The 22412-nt window shown below is 40.5% G+C and overlaps 1 protein-coding gene across 1 annotated transcript in view; it reads right to left on the reverse strand.

Moving 5' to 3' along the window:
* NSD3 (nuclear receptor binding SET domain protein 3) overlaps positions 1–22206 on the reverse strand; it is a 79191-nt gene extending 56985 nt beyond the window's left edge. Inside the window, exons 1-2 of the mRNA XM_060251228.1 lie at positions 21800–22206; positions 3675–4405 (exon numbers count right to left, since the gene is read on the reverse strand). Coding sequence (XP_060107211.1) covers positions 3675–4361 — 687 coding nt within the window. The 5' untranslated portion in view covers positions 4362–4405; positions 21800–22206. The remainder of the gene's footprint in view (positions 1–3674; positions 4406–21799) is intronic.
* Positions 22207–22412: the final 206 nt, after the last annotated feature.

Below are 22412 nucleotides of genomic sequence, written 5' to 3' on the forward strand. Positions count from 1 at the left end.
AGCCAGCAATTTAAGGAAAAAAGGATGCAGAAGGGGGGAATTCACCATGACTTCAACGCCACTTCTCTTTCAGTTCTATGCAGCAGTACTACAGATTTTCCACAAGCAAAAAATTTCAGCCAAGTGTTTTCGGGAGCAATCTGAAATGTGTTACCTCTGCTGTGGCCTATTCTTAGAGACAATTTTTCCCCGTAAAAGTACAGGAAAACAAATCTAGGCATGTACTTTCACCCCATATAGACCATAGTAACACTGATAGAAGGTTCATGAGCCCGTTGCTCATATGCAGAAAAAAGGCAATACATGAATAGGTTTGAACAGGTACCAATAATTTTGTAAGATTATTTTTTATATTTGCATAGAAGAAAGCAGACACAGCATAAACAGTGCAAAACAGACCCATTGTAGTACCAGAATAGGACATAAATTTAGAAACCATAATAGGCAAAGAGTCGATTCAGGCTCATTCAGCTTCCTGGCACTGGAAGCGGAAGGCAACATTTGCAACCTTTTCTCTCCTAATGAAGAAAATAAATATTTCTGGCAGAAGGCCTCTACCTGCATCATACTGGAGTATTTTACCACTGTGTTTCTGACAAGCTATGACCTGACCTCTCCCAGCAAGCCCAGACAGTTGTTCACAGGCCAGAATGCCTATATAAATAACCTTACTGCTCATTTAAAAAAAATCTTCAAAACGCTGAGTCACCACTTACTACAGACCCATTTTTTAAAAAATAAAATGAAGTTATGTAACCTGTGTGAGCAGAAGAAATTGATCACCAACTCAGAATTCACACAGTGCTCAAAATTCTTTACATTTATCCTCAATAACCCCTCAACAACAGCCCTACAAGGTAGACTGGTATTGTTCTTATGCTAGTTTCAGTAATGAGCCTTACTGCTTCTTGCCCAAGCCCATCCTGTGAAAGCATGGCTGGCTGGCTGAGCCCTGAATTGGGGCTTTGTCATTTATACAAGTAACACAAGACAGCCTCTAAAGGACCTGCCGAGGCAAAGGCAATCATCAATATTTTTCTATCTCACCACAGATTCAATCTACAAAGTACAGCCATTTTCACTGTGTCCTATTTTGCAGTTTTGTTCTAAGTTACTACATCCAGGATCCAAAGATCTGTGACACTGCTCCACAAACCCAAGAGGACTTTATAATTTGTTTCTTCAAACAGCATCCAGCCACATCACATGGCGGACAGCTCTTGAAACTGTGGGGAGACTCAAAAACAGTTGCTGGTATGGAAAGGCATACAGTTAAAAAAAAGAAAAGGCAAGAGCTTTTGGAGCCCAGCCTAAAGTTTTTAGTTTACAGATAGAGAACTGAGGCCAAGAGAGGCTTGTCAAAGGCCAGAGAATTAATATGGCACATGAGGGATTGACAGATCCAACTCCCCCCATTTGCTCATCTTTCTAGACAATATGTTTTCAATATGCAGGAGGGGCATTCGTTTGTTTTAGATGTTGTTCCCAGGTATTCTGTATTGTTCAGTAGTTTAAAAGTCTGTTTTCTAATCTGTTCTCCTCTTCCCACCATATTTCTTCTCACAGAACAATTTATTTTATAGCATTAATTTTTAAAGTGAAAGACTTTTTTTAATGGAATCTGTGGCTTTGTAACTAGAGTTCCTCAAGTAGTTCACAATGATAGTGAAATGCAAGATATAAATGCAAATACAATAATGATAGGCAGAGTTGCAGGGGACAACAGTAATGTTCATGGCACCTAACTCCAGTCTGTGTTCAGACTGAACAGCAGTGTGAGCAAAACAGAATCTGGTGGGATCACACAAGAAGAGTCCTAATGAAATATACAACAACTTGTGTTACTTAATCAGCACCTTATGATCGAGATCAATCCAATCATAACTTAAGTCATGCTGCAAATACATTGCACTGGACACAAGAGGTATTTTCAGCCAGTAGCACATGTAGCTACATTTGACAAATATAGTGTGGGGGATTAGATAATTTCCACACATTGCAAGGAAGCTCTATAATTCCAGGAGAATAAAAGGGAGGGGTGGAGACTGGAGCGGGAGGCAGAGTCAAAGAGGTGTTCAATAGGCATTTGTGGCTGGAACAGAAAATGAGTGACCCTATCACTCTATTAGTAAAATAAACTGTGCAATTTGATTCCCCAGAGACAAAGGGTGAAAAACAACAATCCAGGTGCTTTTCAATCCCCTTACCTACTGCTAAACTTCAGGCAACCTGTTAAGGGAGTCCCACCACAGACTATGGGGTTGTGTGTATACAACACATGCACAGATGGGCAACAAGTATGCCACAAAACTGTCGAAGAGAATGCCATTCTACATACTACAGTTCATGTGCAACACCTTCCCTCCCTCCCTGCATACAGCTGTTCCCCCTGCACCCTTTAGTGTATTGTGCTTAGATGTGGGCACTAACAAAGCAAATAAAAAAGGCCTGACTTTAGCCCAAGGACAGTCCCACCCACCAGCATGCCAATTTGTGGTCAGGCATGCCATGAAATTCTGGCACCTATGCTGTAGGTTGGCTTACAAAGGGTCTATGCACCAGTGGAAATAAAAGGACGAAGAACTGCCTTCAAGACCAGAACATGACACATGTAAAAAGGTAAACGCAGTTCCCTGTGCAAGCACCAGTCGTTTCCGACTCTGGGGTGACGTCACATCACGACATTTTCATGGTAGACTTTTTTACAGAGTGGTTTGCCATTGCCTTCCCCAGTCATCTACACTTACCCCCCAGCAAGCTGGGTACTCATTTTACCGACCTCGGAAGGATGGAAGGCTGAGTCAACCTTGAGCTGGCTACCTGAATCCAGCTTCCGCTGGGATCAAACTCAGGTCATGGACAGAGAGTTTGGACTGCAGTACTGCAGCTTTACCACTCTGCACCATGGAGCTCTTGACATATGAAGGGGAAACAAAAAGCAGTTGACTCAACCAAAGGTTTTCAGCAACTAACCAAAGAAACAGAATGGAACTTGATCGCTCTCTTCAATGCTCACATTTTTTTTTTGTATTCAATCTGTCCAAATCTTTCATAATTTTGACATCCTTGCCACACAGATTTCATTGACTAACTGAGGCACTGAATTCAGTGATGTATGCCATGGAAGATCAGTCTAAATTACTTATGATGCATTTCATGAACTATGTGGGAAAATCTCTTCAGAATATTAGAAGAGACACCTCTGTTTAAACTCCGTAAAAAAAGGCTACGAATCATGGATAGAAGTCAAAGTTTACTATTATTTTCACTACCTGTCCATTCTATAAAGATAGCATTCTCTCAAAGGTGAAGTTTGATGCAGCTTGAATAATTTCCGCTTCACTCAGCTGTAATCAACTGAGAGAAACAATATAGTTTAACTGTGTCAAGTCTTCAAATTTCTTGACAAATTATTTTGGCAGTTTGAACCGTTTATTCTAAAAGCAGAATTTGTAGTTCTATTGCATGGAGAGCAATCCACCATGATCAAAATCCCGCCCTCAAAAGAAACCAAAAGAAAAGGGATATGAAATGGAGTAGTACATTGCGCAAGAAGCTACTAATCAATCTTCACTATGTTTATCCTTAACAGCATGTAAATAAAAAATGAAAGGAGGACTGAAAGGCCTATTTGCCTCGTAAGCACAGAAACCTACATTTTAAATTTTACTTACATTTTGTTCCTCTTGTTCTAGTTTTGGAATTTTATGCGATTTGCGCTCTTCTGAGTGGGAAGAGTCATGTTTGCTACTTTTTTTCCTCTTCTCTTTTCTCCCTTCATGTTTTGCCCTCGCATACTCACTCGCTTGTACTTCATTCAAAAGGTCCCCACACAGAGAGGACTCAAACAATTCCCTGCCGTTCTGAATAGTTTTGGTTATTTTTAATTTTATTTCTGGTGAACCAGTCTTCTTTGGAATCACCGTTTGGGGTACCGAAGGAGGAGGTGGCGGTGGTGGCTGTGGAGGAGATGGTTTTTCCAGAATTTCATGGGGCCTTATGTTAGAGTTCTCCGTCTGATAATACTCTGGGGGACTAAAGTTTCTAACTGTGCCATAGCCATTTGCTGAACCATTGGGATACTGATTATATGACTGGTATTTGGCTTGGGGTTCATACATGCTGATTGGGGGAAATCCATTAATGAGGGGTGGAAGGTCCTCTGTTGTTGGCGTAGGATACTGAAAACCTTGCTGCAAGGCAAGAGCAGCTTCATATGGCGTCTGTCTACCATCTTCAGTGATGTCACTGCTGGCATCAAAAGCATCCTCTTGGCGGATGTTAGCCGAGTCAATGAGTTGAGGTGGTTGCTGAATTGTGTTTCCCATGATCCCTTGCATGAAAGAGAAGGAGAAATCCATTGTTCTGCTCCAGCATCCTTAGCTTTCCCTTTTTCTCATAGGGCCTAAAAAAGAAAGGAATAAAGATATATGTAATCAATCTAATATATCAAGAAGCTTCTAGGCAGCAGACTAACAGGAAATTTCTTCCCTGCTAAAAACAACAAATGTTACATTTTTAAGACTAACAGGTTTATTACAGCCTAAGTTTACAGGGACTACCACCCTCTTCTTCAGAGGCACAGTGTTATCCTCAGTTAGTAAATTGTACACACACGCACAAGTAAAGGAGAAACAAATGCAAACAATGGAGCCAAAAGCTATGAAGTATAAATACCCTCAATTTCACATAAATTGAAGAAATAACAACAGACTCTACCTGTTGCACTTCATAGTGCCTACTGGCCTTTGTACACCCTTATCACTACTATTTTTAAAATGAAGGTACCTTTCTGTTTCATGCATCTGGTGAGGTGACCATAAAAGCTTATGTCAGAATTTAACTTTTAGTTGAGACTTGACTACCTTTCTGGAACTTTCACATGAAGGCACTGAGACAACCCTCTTATTAGTCAAGAAGTAGTCATCCTTCCAGCGTACTCCAGTTCTAATCTCTCAGAATGATTCTGCCTATGAATACATCAAAACCTGCTTTGTAGGATAAACAACTGTAACCAAGTTAGTATAAATGTCCTAATGTTCAAAAAATTCTATTTCTGGCACACACCTCTGATCTTCTTTTGGTAATTAACCAGACAATAACTTTACAGAATTACTGAGGAGTTGGAAGAAAATAGAATGTTCTCAACATGCACATATAATGAAACTAAATTAACTGGAAACTGTATCACAGAAAACTGCCTAGTGCCTCTTTGGATGTTCCATCCCATCATGGATTGTCCGCAGACACCAAGGAAAGATCAGGAGCCAGCTGACAACTTGTAAGATCCTTCCCTTGCTCTTGGTACAGAAAGAGGGGAATAGAGAAGACAAACTAGGTCTTGTAATTATTTGAACACAAATTTCACTTCTCTAGGAAAGCAACCTCTATCTAAAGAACAGTACAGTGCAATCCTATGCAAAATTCCTCCAGTCTAAACCCACTGATTCAGTATGTTGGAGTAACTCTGTATAGGATGGCATTGTCAGTCTACCTCAGGGGTGTCAAACAGCTTGTGTGCAGCAATCAGCCAATCCAAAGCTTTAATCAGGCTCGCAGCTCTTTTCTTCCCCATCTTGTCCTCACCCTTTGAAGCTCCCAGTCTGCCAAAGTTCCCAGCTTCTTCTGCCTTGGCTTTGCCTGCTTCAGCAGGAAGCTCTCCTGACCTTTCAAAGTTGCAAAGAAAAAGTGGAATGGATCCATTAAGGTCTCTACACCCAGACAGACTACTCTGGGAGAAGTCTATCTGGGACCAGAGACTTAAAGGAAAATCCATTCCACATTTCCCTTGCAACTTTGTGCTGCCATGTATTTCAGTGGAGTAGAGCTCAAGAAATTTTACTTTCCAGCATTTGTATGGCCAGTTGAAGCTGTTGCTTGCTGAAGTTGTCTCCTTGCAAATAAAATGGCTGAGCCAGCTTGTCTCTGATGAACGGACCTGAGAACTGGTGCCTAGTGAGAAACTTGGGAACCCACATTCAAAGGAGGATATTACACTAGAGGGCCATTGGCAATCTGAGTAGACCCGGGGGAGTGGAGAAGCTTGCAATGCCCAGCCATTTCATGTTTTCATAGGTTCAGAGCATTTTATATTTTTAATTATTAGTTTCTGCTGTAATCCTTGTGCTTTTTCTTATTTTATTTTAAAAATCACATTGCCAAATCCCACTATTCCCTACCTTTCCATTTTAAACAAAACATAGCAAGAATTTTAAGCATGTTTGTATTTTAAGTAAAAAATAATACCTTTAATTATATTTGTATGTATCTTTTAAAAAGTTTATATCTCTGCTACCTGGCATTACATTTTATGACATACATGGCCAGGCCCTACAAAGTTCCATTTATGTCAGATCTGTGCCTCGTAACAAATGAGTTTGACACCCTTGGTCGACCTGGATTGTGGAAGATCCCACATATAAATGCCCACAAGATCTTGTGGCTCAGTTGTTCACTTTGTCTTCACAGTAAGAAATGCAAAGAAGGGGCTGAAAGGCCAAATGCTCACTTTTCATCTCTGTCAGAGATGGGGATCATGACAGTAGGGTGGGATACACTGTCTGAGCAGTCCCCTTCTGGAAATTAATATTTCACAGTCCTTTTAGAGAATGTACAGTGACACTTCTAAAGAAATGTATGTACCCCTGATAAAGAGTCAAGCTTTTTTCAATTACATATAGCTCACAAGCTGGCTCCTTATCTAAGTCCTGCTGACCTGGCTATGCAGATCCATGCCACCAAAACCTCCACAGTGAACTACATTAATGAACTCTATGTGATATTGCCTCTGAATATGGAAGCTCCAACTGGTGCAGTATGAGGCAGCAAGACGCATCTCTGTGGTCAGCTGCTTGGAACACGTAACTCCAGCACTGTTGTCCTGATCAGTTTTATTGGAACTCTACATATTAGATCAAATATTAAAACCTTTAATATATTGCTAATTTCAAAACAATAGGATTATACAAATACACTTCAACAAGAGTAATGTGGCCTGTGTCCCCAAGAGAAATGTTCTAAATGTGCCTATCATATCAACTTTTCTGAGAGGCCTAGCATTAATTTTGAATCCAATCAGAATAATTCCATAACTGAGCATGCATTATATTTTCCACATGACTTGTTAAAAGTTTGTTACATGAGTGATCCACTGTGTACGTTTTATCTGAGCTGGTAAATAAATCCCTTAAAATTTTCACTGGTGGTAAAGCTGTTTTTCAAGACATGCCAGAGGGTTAGATCCTAAGTACTGCCAGCAAACTGAAGCTTATGGAGTGTAATTTCCCTGTCTGGTAGAGCAACATTCTAGAATCAAAAATAGTATTTTGCACTTGAAGTGGAAACCCTCTCCACTATCTGCAAGCTAAACTATATTTATTTATTTATTACATTAAGCTTATATCCCGCCTTCTCTGCAAGCGGACTTAGGGCAGCTCACAATATCAACATGAGCAGTTCGATTTACTAATAGCACAAATGCAAGATTTATCTCACCTTTCAAAATACAAGACAATACTGGAAGGCAACCATAACTGAAAGAAAAATGCCAGCGTGGTTAGATTTAACAAAGATACAGAAGGTTAAACAAAACTTTTTTTAAAACTGGAAGTTACTCAAAGAATGACAAAATCAACAACACTGGCAAATTAAATCTAAACCTTAAGAGAAGCAGACCAAGAAAGAATCTGACGCACAAACTGTTCAAGACTGTGTAAAGGTTCTACCTGAAGGACTGCACGCTTCCTTCCCTCAAAGGTGCACAACCACTCTTAACCATTTTAAAAACCACTAACTTGCTGCTAAACAGAGTTTCAAAAGCAGCCCCGATTCTTGTTTTCAAATCCAAGTTAAAGTGAGCTCTTCAGCATAAACGACTAACAGGATCCAGGTTACTTGTTTACAGGCCCATCAGCATCCTTTTATGCATCATTAGCAAAAATACAAAGCCAGAAGTGAGAAGGACTGTCTCTTCATTTTCAGATCTGTTCTATTACAAAAGACAGAAGAGGAAGAAGAGTCGCCATGCTCAGTTAGGAGAAGCCAGAGCTGCAGGCAGCTCCTTTCCTCTACAAAAGAGGTTGTGGCAAAACAGAGGGAGGAGCAGTTGTATGTACTACTGCCTTGACATTCTTGCTCGCAGAACAAAGAAAAGGGGGGGGGGCGGGCTTTTGCTAGCACCTTTTCTTTTCCCACAGTTCATACCACACACTCAAAATTCTGTAGTGCTTCCACACCTCAAAGCTACCCAGCATTCTGTTTTCTGAAATATTTCAGTGACAAAACTGGATGACAACATTGTAATTTACAAAGTACATTTTTATAATGCAACAGGACCTATGCTTCCCTATTCTAGAAAGCCTAATGACTCATATCATCCAATCCAGAAATGGAAAATGTTCAGAAATTTCTAACCAAACAAGTTCAAAGCCAGTTGGAGCCAAGTCCTTCCCTTCTCTCCTTATTTCTACAGGCTGAAGTATGAAACAGCCCACCATTTCAGTGTCTGATAACGCTAATTAAGGACAATGAAAACTAGATTGTGTTAGTAATTAATCACTGCATGGGCCATAGCTGACAATAAACAATCAAAATGCATTCCATCTATTTGCATATGTGTTTCACATTTACTCAATTACGCAGGAACTAATCCTAAACTGAGAATCAGCTATCCCATTTACCAGGGCCATACTTGCCTTTTTGGTCTCTATTCCTAGTAAATCACTCTCCCTAATTTGGCCCTATTTTTTACTTTGGGGAATGCCTTGACAAAATGCTGCCAGCCTGTTGCCATTTTTAGAGCTGCCATTTCTCTGGGTTCATCTCCCACCCAAGAGATGCTAGCAATTAAATCTTGGAATTAGATGCATCTTAACTGAAGCACACATATAGATCAATGCATGTGCATGAGGGTATCTGCATGTGCCATGCAGCACACAATCTGCAATTGCCAAGACATGTTTTGAATGCACAGCAACATATTTTAGGGCAATCATGTTTTTCAAAAATATCTTTAACTGAGAGCTTCTAAATCAATAGAACAGCGGCTATTACACTGTAAATAACCTAGCACAGAGCACAGCCTTCAATAATGTGTAAGGGACAGGGAAATCAAGCAGTAATCCTTGCTATAAAAACTACTGTATTACGTATGTCATACTCTCATGTATGAAAAGCTGGAAAGTTGGGATTGAGTACAATAGTTTAATAAAGGACTACCTAAAAACCTGTGTCGAAGAGTGGTAAAGCTGCAGTACTGCAGTCGAAGCCCTCTGCTAACGACCTGAGTTCGATCCCAGCGGAAGCTGGCTCAAGGTTGACTCAGTCTTCCGTCCTTCTGAGGTCGGTGAAATGAATACCCAGCTTGCTGGGGGGGAAATGTAGATGACTGGGGAAGGCAATAGCAAACCACCCCATTAAAAAGTCTGTCATGAAAACGTTGCGAAAGCAACGTCACTCCAGAGTTGAAAACGACTGGTGCTTGCACAGGGGACTACCTTTACCCTTTTTAAAAACTGGAAGGGAGATATTGCCTGTCTCAGTTTTGCTGCATGGAGAGAAAACTGTGCAATCTGGACCACTGTTATGCTTATTGATACAATGTGCAGTATTCAGAATTACAAAAAGTTCCTAGAAGCTAACATTAGAAATGGATCCATTAGTGTATTAATATTTTTTCTGCTTGTGGTATTTATCCCTGTTTTTTCGCTTTGTCCAAAAGACATTCTAATATGATCTAATTCCCATGGTGTCACAAATTGAATTTTAGCTATAAGGATTTTTTTTTTTTGCCATTCTGCTCTTTTAATGGTCATTTCTTTCTACAGAAATATTTGCAGGTTTTTTGCCTGTAGTCTGCATGTTATTTAGAATATATGTAACTGTTAACTGCTTAACTTCATGACTTGTATTTCATAAATCCATGCAATTTTCTCCAATGTGCATCAAGCGCCTGTGCAGAGAGATCAGTCAGTCCTTATTTCAATTCACTATGTAATGAAGCAACCATTTTCTTGCTATTTTGCTTGTGTCCCAATTTGCCCAAAGTTGTCTCTCACATAAAGGCCAAGAGATTCTCAGTCCTTCCACATGGCCAAAGACCCTTAATGGATTGACCCTCTATTGATCAGACCACCCAGTGATAACTGACAGCCCAAGTCACGTCTAGTAGCTTAACTTCTCTTTTCCAAATGAGGCTGCAGTTTTACCCATCATACCAGACTGCCAATTGCAAAACTCAACTGACCCTGAAGAAAATGTTAGTAGCTTTGATTCTGAGCCAGGAAAAGTTGCAACCATTCCCCCTTCCACAAGTCCTTCTCCCCCCCCCCCTTTCAACACCCACAGAACTCCTTTTAAAAGCGTTAGGAAAGTGATGGAAATCTGCATATTGGCAAGTGCCAGCCTAAATTCTTCTGCACAGCAAAGCCACAGAACGTTGGGAATATCTCTATCAGTGGTAAAAGATTCAAGGGGAGATTTTGCTTCCCTTTCCTGTTTGAAAGTATTTACGCCTAACTCATTTGCATATTAGGTCACACACCCTGATGCCAGGTCAGCCAGAACTGTGTTCCTGCTTTAAAAAGCCCTGGAGGCATCACCTCTGTTTCTGCAAGCAGCACCCATTCTGAAGACCTGCCTTCATCACAGGAGGATACTTGGCTTGCAACCTTCCAACATTTGAGATTGGCCAATGATTTACTATGCAATCCTTACTGAAGAACAAATGCCATCTACATTTTCACCTTTGCATAATATTCTCCCATTACACTTTTTAATACTCAGAACACTATCTTCCAAGGTAGTCTTGCTTCATGGGAAGACAGCCACAATGCTATTTGAGCCCTAGATCCCACATTTTTAATCTGGTGAGATGCACAGTCCAGCACAGGAGGAGAACACAAAGACTTCAAAAAGTTTTAAAAGGAGATAACCAAATGGCTCACAAAATGGCAAGATATTGCTGCAATGGCTGTCCTTGTTCCCAACCCACAATTAAAAACAACAATAACACTAGATTAATACTCCTGCACCACAGCAGTACATTAAAGAGACAATGAAGTGAAGAAAGTATCATCAGCAAAAGGACAGAGCTAGGGGAAACATTGAGCAAGCTTGCTCTTTCCACAGGATTTCCTCTGGTTTTCATAACATCTGCGCCCAAACCAACTTTGCACAAACACTTGGTATCATTCTGTCAATATCTCCACATCACGTTTCAAAAGCTAATACAGATATAACACTCACAATCCCTTAACTATGGTTAAGCACCCAAGCCACTGGAACACATGCTCCATCCCAGGTCCTTCCCTTTCATATGAAAATTTCCCTTAAACCTTATAGTCTCCAAGTGAGATCAATTTATGAACTGGCCAAATCAATAGGGCTGAAGTTACATTTTATATACTGAAATAGTGAATTGTAATGTAATGCAATAAATATTGGAATATGTCTCTCTGACATAACAGAGCACCTCACTTCAAAGGAAAGAAGCTCTCAGCCTCCTCTTTTTTCTTCTTTCTCCCTCCATCCTTGCTTCAGCCCACTCCTCACCTGTCTACAAGTCTATGGCTCTGGTAGTATATCCAACACCATCAGAAAAATGTAGTTGTTTTCTTGGTTTTTGTTTTATTGGATATCAATCACCTAGAACCTCACAACTGTGGGAAACTGGTGATTCATACACTTAATATATACATGAGAGGAGATAAATGGTGCGTAACAGCAGAGTCTCAATTACTCTTAAAAATTAAGATACTTTTACGCATTAGTCTCCTACTTTGACATATTTATTGCTCCACTGTTTTCCCTCTAATTAAATCCAAACATATTGTGACCTATAACCTTAGCTTGCTATTGCTAATTAGTCTTTGCATATGTCAAAACATCTCAAGTTGTCTCTACATAGGTGAACAGCAATTAGCATACATCTACATATGAAACGTTAGCTTCCATTTCTGAGCAGAGCATCACACAGAACATGGCGGATGCAAACTAGCTGTGGTCCAAACTGATACCTCCTGACAGGCCAGAACTGCTGTCTATTCAGCTCCAAAAAGATTGACTGATGATGGGAAAGAATACAAGAAGAACTAACAAGCTGGTTCCAAACAATTTAAATTCTTATTTTCCTCATGGAGAGGCGAGGCAAACATGAGCTAGAGGTGCTCAAGGACCTTCAAACATGGCGGAGACTCAAGACAAGGAACCAGGTGAATCTACAGCTAATAACATGCCTATTTGCCAACAAGATTTTATTGACCTTAAACAAGATCTCTGATCTTATATAAAAGAATCTATGGAAGAATTTTTGGCACCAATAAAAACAGAATTACACCCAGGTCTCAGATTCAGTGGGAGCTCACAGGAGCGCAGCTCCTGAACTTTTCTGAGAGTTCCACCTCCTCCCTCTGAGAGTTCCATCTCCTTGTCCATTGAATAGTAAGTGCAGCTGCATAACAATCCCTGGATGAGCTCCACCACCTATTTTTCTACAAAACAACCCTTGATAAAACCTATCTTCTTCCCTGACCAAAACAACTAAAATGGCAGCTAACTCCTCGGAGCTTGGAATGACGGCAGTGGCACAAATAAAAAAGCTGCAAAAATCTGAAAAAAAATTTCTGAAAGGCTACTGATGCTTGAAAATAAATGGAGATCATATAATCTGAAGCTAAGGGGAATTGATGAAGCAATTGACCCCCAAGGAGACTTGCCATCTTATATATCTACAATGCTGGGAAAAGAATTTAACCTGAAGGAGGGAGTTTCTCCCGCCATAACACGTGCATGTAGGCTGGGTCCATTGGCAAAATCGAGTCATAACCGGCCTAGAGACATATTAATTCAGTTCTTATACCCCAGATCCCGAGACAGAATTTTAAGAGAAGCAAGGCAGAGGGATCCACTACAGCATGAAGGCAAAAAAAGTGCTGGTGCTTTTGGATCTTGCTCCTGAGGCACTACAGAAAAGAAAGCAGCTAAACAAATTTGCCACAAAACTTTTTAAGGCAAATATACGTTTTCAATGGAACGCAACCTCCAATATTCAAATACACAGAGGCGGAACCTTCTTGGAAGCATTGGATGTTACTTCAGGACGAGTCCTTTTAAACGAACTGAACATTCAACTCATTGTGGAAGATAAGCAGCTACTAAATTTTGAACAACAAACAGAGAACTAAAAGCAATGCAATACTCAATACTCAACACGTTATATGGATACCAACAGCAACAAGAGATCATCGACGGTGTTTTCTGGAACGTTTGCAACAGTAACCTGATTCATCCAAGTAGACAACAGTGGGTTAGATTAAGCACTAATAGTTAGATTGCCGTATTGGCACTATATACAAGGATTATTTTATTTTATAAAATCTTATTATGGTGCTACAAAAAGTTGATAATGGTAGCTTCCTTTTCTAAGTATCTGAAGAAGTGTGCATGAACAAGAAAGTTCATACCTTGAATAAACGTTTGTTGGTGTTAAAAGAACCATTGGACTCAAAATATGTTCTACTGCAGGCCAATATGGCTCCCACCTAGATTTACATTTCACACATTGCTAATAATAGCACTGGAACAAAGTTTGAGCCCAGTGGCACCTTTAAAACCAACGAAGTTTTATTCTGGGTATAAGCTTTCGTGTGCATGCGTAATAACATTATTACAGAAATTTGAAAAGATGCATTCACTGTGTCTGGGTATGAAGTTTATTATTATTATTATTATTATTATGAAATGGATGAAATAAAACCACTGTCTGATAGCTGCCAAACAAACTGTCAGCCAAAACACAGGTGCAAGATGTGACTGATATATTTAAGCCACTGGTGGTTTGGAAATCTCTTTCCTTTAATACATTTTTGAATAAATGAACACAAAAGCCAAAATAAATAACAAAGTGGGGGGACAGAGATGGAAGGGCCAGCCATTCACTTGTTCTTCTTATCTGTTTATCAAAGCTAGATCCCAGTGTGCAATTACTGGCTTCCAAGGTCCCAACCTACTCCAATATGACAAGACTCAAGTGCTACATAGGAAAGGGAACAAGGCTATACAGATAAGAATAACACTAACCACAGCCCTGTACCGTAGGTTTAGTATGTTATCCTCTACTGATGAGGGAAGGATGACTGAGTATAGTGATTTGCTTATGGCCACTTAAGTGAGGTCACAAGTCTTGAACCATGACTTTCCTTTTGCACAACTTAATCTTGTATGTTTCTTTTTGTTGAAGGGAAGGAAGAGCATGTCAGACAAAAAGGGGGCCTCTTTTCCTCTTCTATGTGTACTATGCATGTTGTATTTTGAGGAAGTAATCTAATTTGTACAGAATGAAGCTGTTATAAAAATCACTGATCAAGCTGTTTAGTATCTTTAATATTTACTAATTAATTTGTTTTCTCAAAACAAATAAACAACTGAGGAACTACTTCAGAATTATGAAAAATAAAATATTTTACACAACTATGGTATTGGCCATAATACCGAGCATCCACATTCTCCAGGCTCGGTAGTCAAGCAGTGCTCGGTAGCTCTCCAGATGTTTTTTGCCTACAACTCCCATCAGCCCCAGCCATCAGCCATGCTGGCTGGGGCTGATGGGAGTTGTAGGCAAAAAACATCTGGAGAGCTACCATTGGCCACCCCTGACCTAGAGAAACACAACTTCCTTTGCGGCTGTGGAGCAATAAGAAAGCATCTCCTTTTTGTGCATGATACAGGTTCAGCAGGTGACATAAAGACATCTGTGGCAAGCACTTCTCCCCAACCCATGACACTGACAGTACAGCACAAGATACAATCTACTGCCATTTTGAAGAGGCGCACTCTGCATCCCTGCACTGTTGCTGTATTTTTAATCATGCATAGCCCTGTGGTAGAATGCATTAGAAGGTTAGAAATTGCGGTGAACAGCAGGTAGAGCTTGTGTTTGTAAATCTGAATTTGTAAACTCCTGTTTCAAGCATATTATGACTTTGATTATCTTTGCAGACTGCTCTAACCTCAAACTTATTAAGGGGTTAGCAGGAGAAGCCTGATAATTTGCAACATGCAGCAATAAAGAGATCACAATGTGTGACCCTCAACACAGTCTGAATAAAATTTGCTGTGCAAGAACCGGGTTCCAAAAATGCAAAGCTAACAAATGCTCAAACTCAACATTTTAATAACTTCTCACACAGAAAGCCTTATACTTAGCAATGAATAAGTTCCATCAAGCCCAGCATTCTATTTTTGATAATGGTCATAACATTCAACATTTTGCTGAAGGTCTAACACAACCAAAACATGGGTAATTTGTTCTCTCACTCTATTCCAATGGCTTCAAAATGCAGCAAGTTGCTTTAAACCCCCTTCATCGATAATTAAAATTCTGTATTATCCAGACATTGACACAAATGCAGTAATTTATTACAACGTTTTACTTACGTATTAATTTATTCCACAAGATGATTATTTTGTGACGCTACTACATGGTACAATTTCTGTTGCTTGCAGCAAAAGAAGTAGTAGCCATCCAAGTTCACTTTTGCTGGAGAAGCATCACTACCAAATAATTGCAATTAAAAAACACACATTTAATTTCTAATAGCTTTAGCTCTGTAAATCACTGACCATGCTCCTGGCCAAGTCAGCCACTTTCAAGTTCCCAGTGGTATTTAGATCTTCTATTGAAATCAATGAGGTTTACAAGTATGTAACATGGAGTGGATTATGTGCACTGTTTTCAGAGCAGAAATAAAACCAGTCTGCTTTCAAACAAAGCAACGGCAAACTAAACATGCTGAGTACATGAACCAAACTGTGGAAAGTATAAGACATCAGCTATCAGCATACCACAAGATTGTAATCATCTAGAAATAGTTCTATCAAGAACCCTAAAGTCATGCCTAGAAACACAAAATGGATTGGAAGCTTCAGTTAGTGCAGAGAATGAGATGTAGGAAACACATGTGTTCTACTCTAGCCCATCTCTCCTGCCTTCCAATATTTCCACGGCTGGTTCTTACCTTTGAAGCCAAGAACTGTCTTGGCCCTTAAGGAACACCTCTATCCATATCGCTTTTACTCATCTCTTGAGATCAACTGCTGCAACCTGAATCTGATCTGATTCAGACCCAACTATAAACTACGGCTTGTTGCTATGAGAATTGGCCTTTATTCACCTGCTCTCTCCTCCCTGCCATTCCATTAATCACTACCACTTCAGCACAAGCTGGTTTGCTATTATACCTATACTAGCAAGTTGTTATTTGCCATGGCTCTTCAAACCATATCGGTAAACCATGGTTTGAACAGGTTTGCTACCCCGTCTCAAAGGGAACGCTCAATCACAGTTTACTGGTTTGATTTAGATTGCATTGAAGGAGAATTAACTAAACTGCAGAATGCAAAGGGAGAACCAGAGTGCGTGGGCATAAAGGTGGTCCACAGAGAGCCAAACCACAGCTTGGTATTAAGTCTGAACCTACATTTTCTGAAGGGCATCAAGTCCGTCACAATGCTTTTTCAATCTGGGCCTATGAACTCATTCCCTAGGGAGGTTTAATCTGGCACCTTTCCAGCATATCTGCCAACAAGTGACAATTTTATTTCACGTATTTTCCCTGGGAACTGGCTAACTTATTTATTGAATTCCAATTATGCCACTGCATTTTTAGCCCATTTTGGGCTAACTTTAATGACTGTATGTTTACAATGTTTTATTTTAATGTTGAAGATACTCTTGCAGAAGAGCAACTAATAAATATAAAAGCAACAATCAGTTACAACTAGAGGACTGAACCTTATGAGCCAGGCTTTAACAGTACGCATACCTGATTGGCATACAAATTACTCTGAAATCAACGACACCCTCTTACAGAAAGGTATGCCTGCACTAAGGTATCAGCCTCTTATCATCAACACGGTTGCATGCATGCAACTATGCAGTGAATCAGGGTTTCATTCCTACTATTGTTTTCATATGCACGTAAACTGTCTTTTATTTTACAAACCTTTCTAAGAATCAATTTTCCCCCATCTCTGAAAAAAGAAAAGAAAACATCACCATTTTCATGTAATGAGAAACACAGGCAGTTATGTTTTTACTGTATCAGCTTTGTAAGCTCAGTTCTACTGTTTTAAAGCCTAGTTGGTAAAATAATGGTACTGTCTCATTTAGCTGATGATTCCCATTCTAACACATCTGACAACACTGTGATCAGTTTTGCTTATTTAAGTAATAAGATCATTTAGGCTACACTTTTTGTGATTGTGAAAACAATCCATGACATCAGCCTTCATACCAATTCTGAACTTTACATACATGTAGTGCTTAAAAAGTAAAACCTTTTAAAGTGAAAAACCATCATTCCTAGAAAGCATTTTGTTGCAATCTCCCCACTTCCCCCATCACTCTTTTATTTTTTATCAGGTATCTGTCCTCTCCACTGGAGCCAAACATTACCACTTTAAGCAGTTCAACACCTTGTGTCATCCATTGATCATCTTTTACTATGACCCATTTAAAGAAAAATAGTAACCAAGAAAAAAAACAGCAATGTCATTACAGTCATTGCCTTATCCAATATAAACATCATGAAGCTGCAACATATTAATGAACCATTACTACAAGCAACTATAACACTGTAGCCATTAACAATAATAAATTATATTCTGCATTAGCCAAGATTGTTAGTTTAAAAAAAAATCTAGACTGCAACAGAACCACCTAGGAATCTATAAACAGGTACAAACAAAATGAAATAAAAATATCAAAATATGCTACTTTTGTTTTTAAAACAAAACAGCACATTTATCAACATGCAGAATCCAGCAACTCACACCAAGGTTTGGCTGATTTACAAGACATTCACATTTATGCTTCTGTCATATCTACACAGTAAAAACAGAATTAACAAACAGAAAATGATAAACATACATTCAGAATATGGAGCCTGTCTCCACTGTAGACAAAAAAAAGCTATCAAACTGAAAAATATCATCGGCATCATACAGATATACCTGCTTCCCACTTATCAGATACCTGAACAGCAATTTGTCTCACATCTCTGTTGTCTGCTGTACGTGAAATTCTAACAGCATTTGCACAGTTCAATGTTGGTTAAAACATGGGAGACCTAGCTATTTGCAGAAAAACACAGTCAAGAAAAATAGTTTGAGAAAAATGTAAGGGGGAAAAAATCTCTCAGTGTATTACATTTAAAATATAATCAGTAAATAAGTTTCAGCTAGCTGTATACAATCGGCCGTGCCTTTTGTCAGCAGCACTGGCCATGTAATTTCCTTGTTTACTTAAAGAAACTGCAGAAGACATTGCAGTTCCTTCTGCCATTTACAACAGACACAGCCCTCTACCTATTCTCGTTTAATTCTTCATGAAAATGGAGAGAAAAATATTTCTGTAAAATCCTGCTGCAGCTTTGCATTGAAAAGGGTTAATTTCTGCACCGCAGTCCTGGCTGCAGAAAGGAAAGGGGGAGGGAGGGAGAATGTCGCTTTCCCTAGCTTGCTAATGATAAATTTCAGAATGGTATGAGGGTTGAAAAGAGAATGGGAAGCTATGAGAAAGAACTGAAACATCATTTGTTAACCCAAGGCAGTGAAGATTTTGGGGGGGGAGGGGAGAGAAGATGAGGAGTGGGAAAGAGATTTACACTGCAGTATCTCGCAGCAAACATGGCTGCCTCTATCCCTTTAAATCGGAATGGCCCTCCTCTTCCTCCTCCATCACATTAAACTATTCTCTAATCTCTCATTTATCCCTCATCCTTCCTTTGAAAAAACATTGCCTCTCTCTATAAGCAACAACAGGACAAATGTTCATATTCTAGTTTGTACTGTAACAAGGCATTTTTGCAAGTTCCTATCTGTATACATGGCCATAAGAACACACACAAAAGACTGTTTCATTACCAGTCCCTGATAAGACTTCCTCAACTCCCAGGCCAGCACTATCCCTTGACTCTCCACTCTAGACGTCAAGCAAAAAACAGCTTTTAACATGCTGAACATTGTCCATTGCCCAAATTCTCACACTTCATTCACACACCTCTCTGCTTTAAGGCCATATCCCCAGACTCCCCCATGTACTCTTCCTATGGATATACACACTGAGCCCAACAACACATTTATTATGTGCCTTGTAGTATAACCTCCCACATTCATGCTGAAGATCCAAGTACCAGAAGCTACCTAATGCCCACTAACCTCTTGTTTCCATCACCTTGTACGACTCATCAACAGCTGCCCTCTTAACACTGACTAATACACACACCCATACAGGCTATTTGACCACAACCATCTTATACCCTCAGCTGCCTTTTCCATCTTTATCACTAGGGCAAGCCCTCTAGATCACAAATCATACTGTTTCCAAGTTTCCTCCAATTTCTGCCCATCCTCAAAATTCTTCAACACATCTCCCCCCAACAAATGTCTAATTGAGGCCTACTTTCCCGGCACCATCCCACATCCACTCTACCAGTTTCTTAGAATGCACCAAATAGCCCAAATTGTTATACTTCATTCACACATTCTCCTGTTAGCTCATTCTCCTCTCAGGTATTTGTCTTATATATTCTGCCTTCAATGGCTGTTTTAGAGCACAAACCTCTTCCATCTAGGTTTCCCCACAAAGAAGTCCTAAACAGAATTACACCATTCTAAGGCCACAAACTTCAATAGATTTAGCACAGTGTAACTGTTTAGGACTGCACTGCCAATCTGCATTTCATCCTCCTGTCTCCCACAACACTGCCTATCATATATTGGTGGGGATTAAGCTAGCGTGGGGTGACTATAATTTTGCTGTTTTTATTAGCTGCTTTTGGAGCTGCAACCACAAAATACCAACAAACACAAAAAAAATATTATGCTGTTCCAATTCCAAGCCCACAACCCAAATCTTCTCTTCTAAACATATGATCCTCCTTATTTCCAATCTACTAGTACCATAGTGATTAAGATCCCAGTTCAAATCTAGGATTAACTCAGTGGCTTGCCTGAGGCAAACCACTTCCTTTCATATTTATTTGCAACACAGAGATAATATTGATCTTATTGGATAATTACATTTCTATTCTTGCCTTTCCTCCAAAACAGGACAGCAAGTGTGAATTTCTTCCCATTTAATCCTCACAAAGGACACAAGGTGAAAGATAGCAGCTCTTCCAAAGTCGCACCACAACCTTGAGAGCCAGGTCTCACAATGTACTAACAACTACACCACAGTAGATTACTGACAGATACTTATTTGGTATTAGTAAGATAAATATTGACTCATAAAAGCTACTCTGAACTCTCCAAAGTGGTGCATAAATGCTAATTATTGCAAGCGTTCCATTAGAGCTGCTTTATGAGGTTTTGGTTTAAGCTGCTCAACGTTTTATGCTGCTTTTGTGCTCTGGCCAGGTTTCTGAAGCTGGGTTTTAATACCTTATTAATTGTTAGTGCTTACAGTGCTTTATATTTTAATATGATTTACTTTGCAAGCTATTTTGAGCAGGTTCTTTGGAAAGGCTGCACAAAAACTTCCAAATAAATATAGGTGATTTCAGATGGGTAACCATGTTAGTATGTAGGAACCAAAAAAAATGAGTTGAGCGGCACCTTGGTAAATTTTAAAAACAGTATTTCAGCATAAGCTTTCATGAAGTAAAGGAAAACAAAAGGGCTATCCAAGCTTATTTCACCATAAACTTTTGTGAGTCAGATTCACATCTTCAGGCAGGACCGAATCTACATGTTTTTTGAGGGGGGGGGGCAAAAATAAACAAAAAAACACCCCCTTATGGGCCCATTCTATCTTATGGACCCATAGAATAGAATGGCCTCCATACCCAATTTGGCACCACCCCCTCCAGCAGTGCCCGGGGCAAGTGCCCCCTCTCTAGATCCAGCCCTGTCTTCAGGTGCAGTTGAAATAAAAATTTTACATGAATATTTACAGAAAAATCAAAGAGAAAAAAAGTTGGGGGGGAGGGGAAAGAGACGTTGCCTGTTGGCTTTAAGTGTCAATCTCTAAGCACACAAGACTGATGTGGCTGTTAAACCTAAGAGAGAGGTCAGTTCCCAGCCTCCTGGTTATAGAAAGATAAAATTGTGAGCCAAAGCTCACTTCCTCAAATACACAAAATGTACATCTGCTAAGTAGATGTATATATACTAAACGCTGCAAAATAAAAGGGCAGGGGTGGTGGAAAAATATTACAAATAGAAACCAGTTTAAAACAAGATCCAGTCAAAAGAGTACCCCCAACACTTGTTTCTGCTGATTACAGCCTTCAATATAAATGTATCCACCTAACAACTGTACATTTTGTGCATCAAACAAAGTGAGCTCTAACTCACCAGAGGTTATGCAGAAACAAAAATGTTAGTGTTTAAGGTGCCATGGTCCCTTTTAAAAAAAAGTTTATTGCAAGTTTAGGTCTGGTCACATCATAAAACTGCTTGTAAGTGAATAGGTAGGAAAAGTTTTGAAATCTGAAAGAGGTTACCCCGCCCCCCCCTTTCTGGCTTCCCAATTCCAAAAGAATGTGAGGGGGTATTTTTCTTCTTCAAGTGGGGACTACTGCATTTAAAAATAGAAATAGTCATAGTTATTTAAAACAAAACAGTGATGTTGTTCTAAAAATAATTTAAAACTCTGGACTAGTAACTTTTGCAGGCTGCTGCTATCACTGCCCCAGCTCCCCCCTGCCCCCGCGGGCTCCAAAACCCCGCCCCCACACTGGAGCCCCGCCCCCTACTCTCAAACTCCCCCCTCCCCTCCCCTCCCTCCCCCTCTCACCTTCAGTCTGTTCCATTCTAAATTTCCCCGCCGTATCGGACCGATCGCAGCACAGACACAAAACGCTGAAGCCGCGCGGGAAGGAGCCAAGCCAGGCCGGCCCGGGCTCGGCGGCAAGGGGGGCGGGCCAGGCCCCGCAGTAGGCCGCTCTCGATCCCCGGCCTCAATTTCTGCGGCGTTCCTGCTGCTGCCGCCACCACCGCCTCGGCCCCCTCCTAGCGCCACTTCCACCACGGCCGCCGTCCCGGGCGGCCAAGGAGCCGCAAGGCCGCGCGGGAAGCCGACGGGAGCGCGGTGGGGTGGGGTAGGGAGGGGGGGCTGGCGCTCCGCTCGCTCTCGCTGGTTCCCGGTCTCGGCCCTGCTCGTTCCCGCTCCCTCCGCCTCTTTCTTTCGCGCACACAAAGCTCCACACACGGGCCGCGGCAATCAGCCCCGGAAAAAGCGGCCATCTCATTGGCTATCTGGGTTACGCCAGCCACGGGACCTGCTGGGAGTTGTAGTTTCCCGCCGGGTCTTGGCCTTCGTTGGGACTTTTGCCTCCTTGCTTTTGGGAAGCAGGGATGGGGGTATATACATACTAGGGAAGGAATACTATTTGTCAGACGGCAGAGAA

This window comes from Heteronotia binoei, chromosome 12 (assembly GCF_032191835.1).
Source record: "Heteronotia binoei isolate CCM8104 ecotype False Entrance Well chromosome 12, APGP_CSIRO_Hbin_v1, whole genome shotgun sequence".
NCBI classification, from domain to species: domain Eukaryota; kingdom Metazoa; phylum Chordata; class Lepidosauria; order Squamata; family Gekkonidae; genus Heteronotia; species Heteronotia binoei.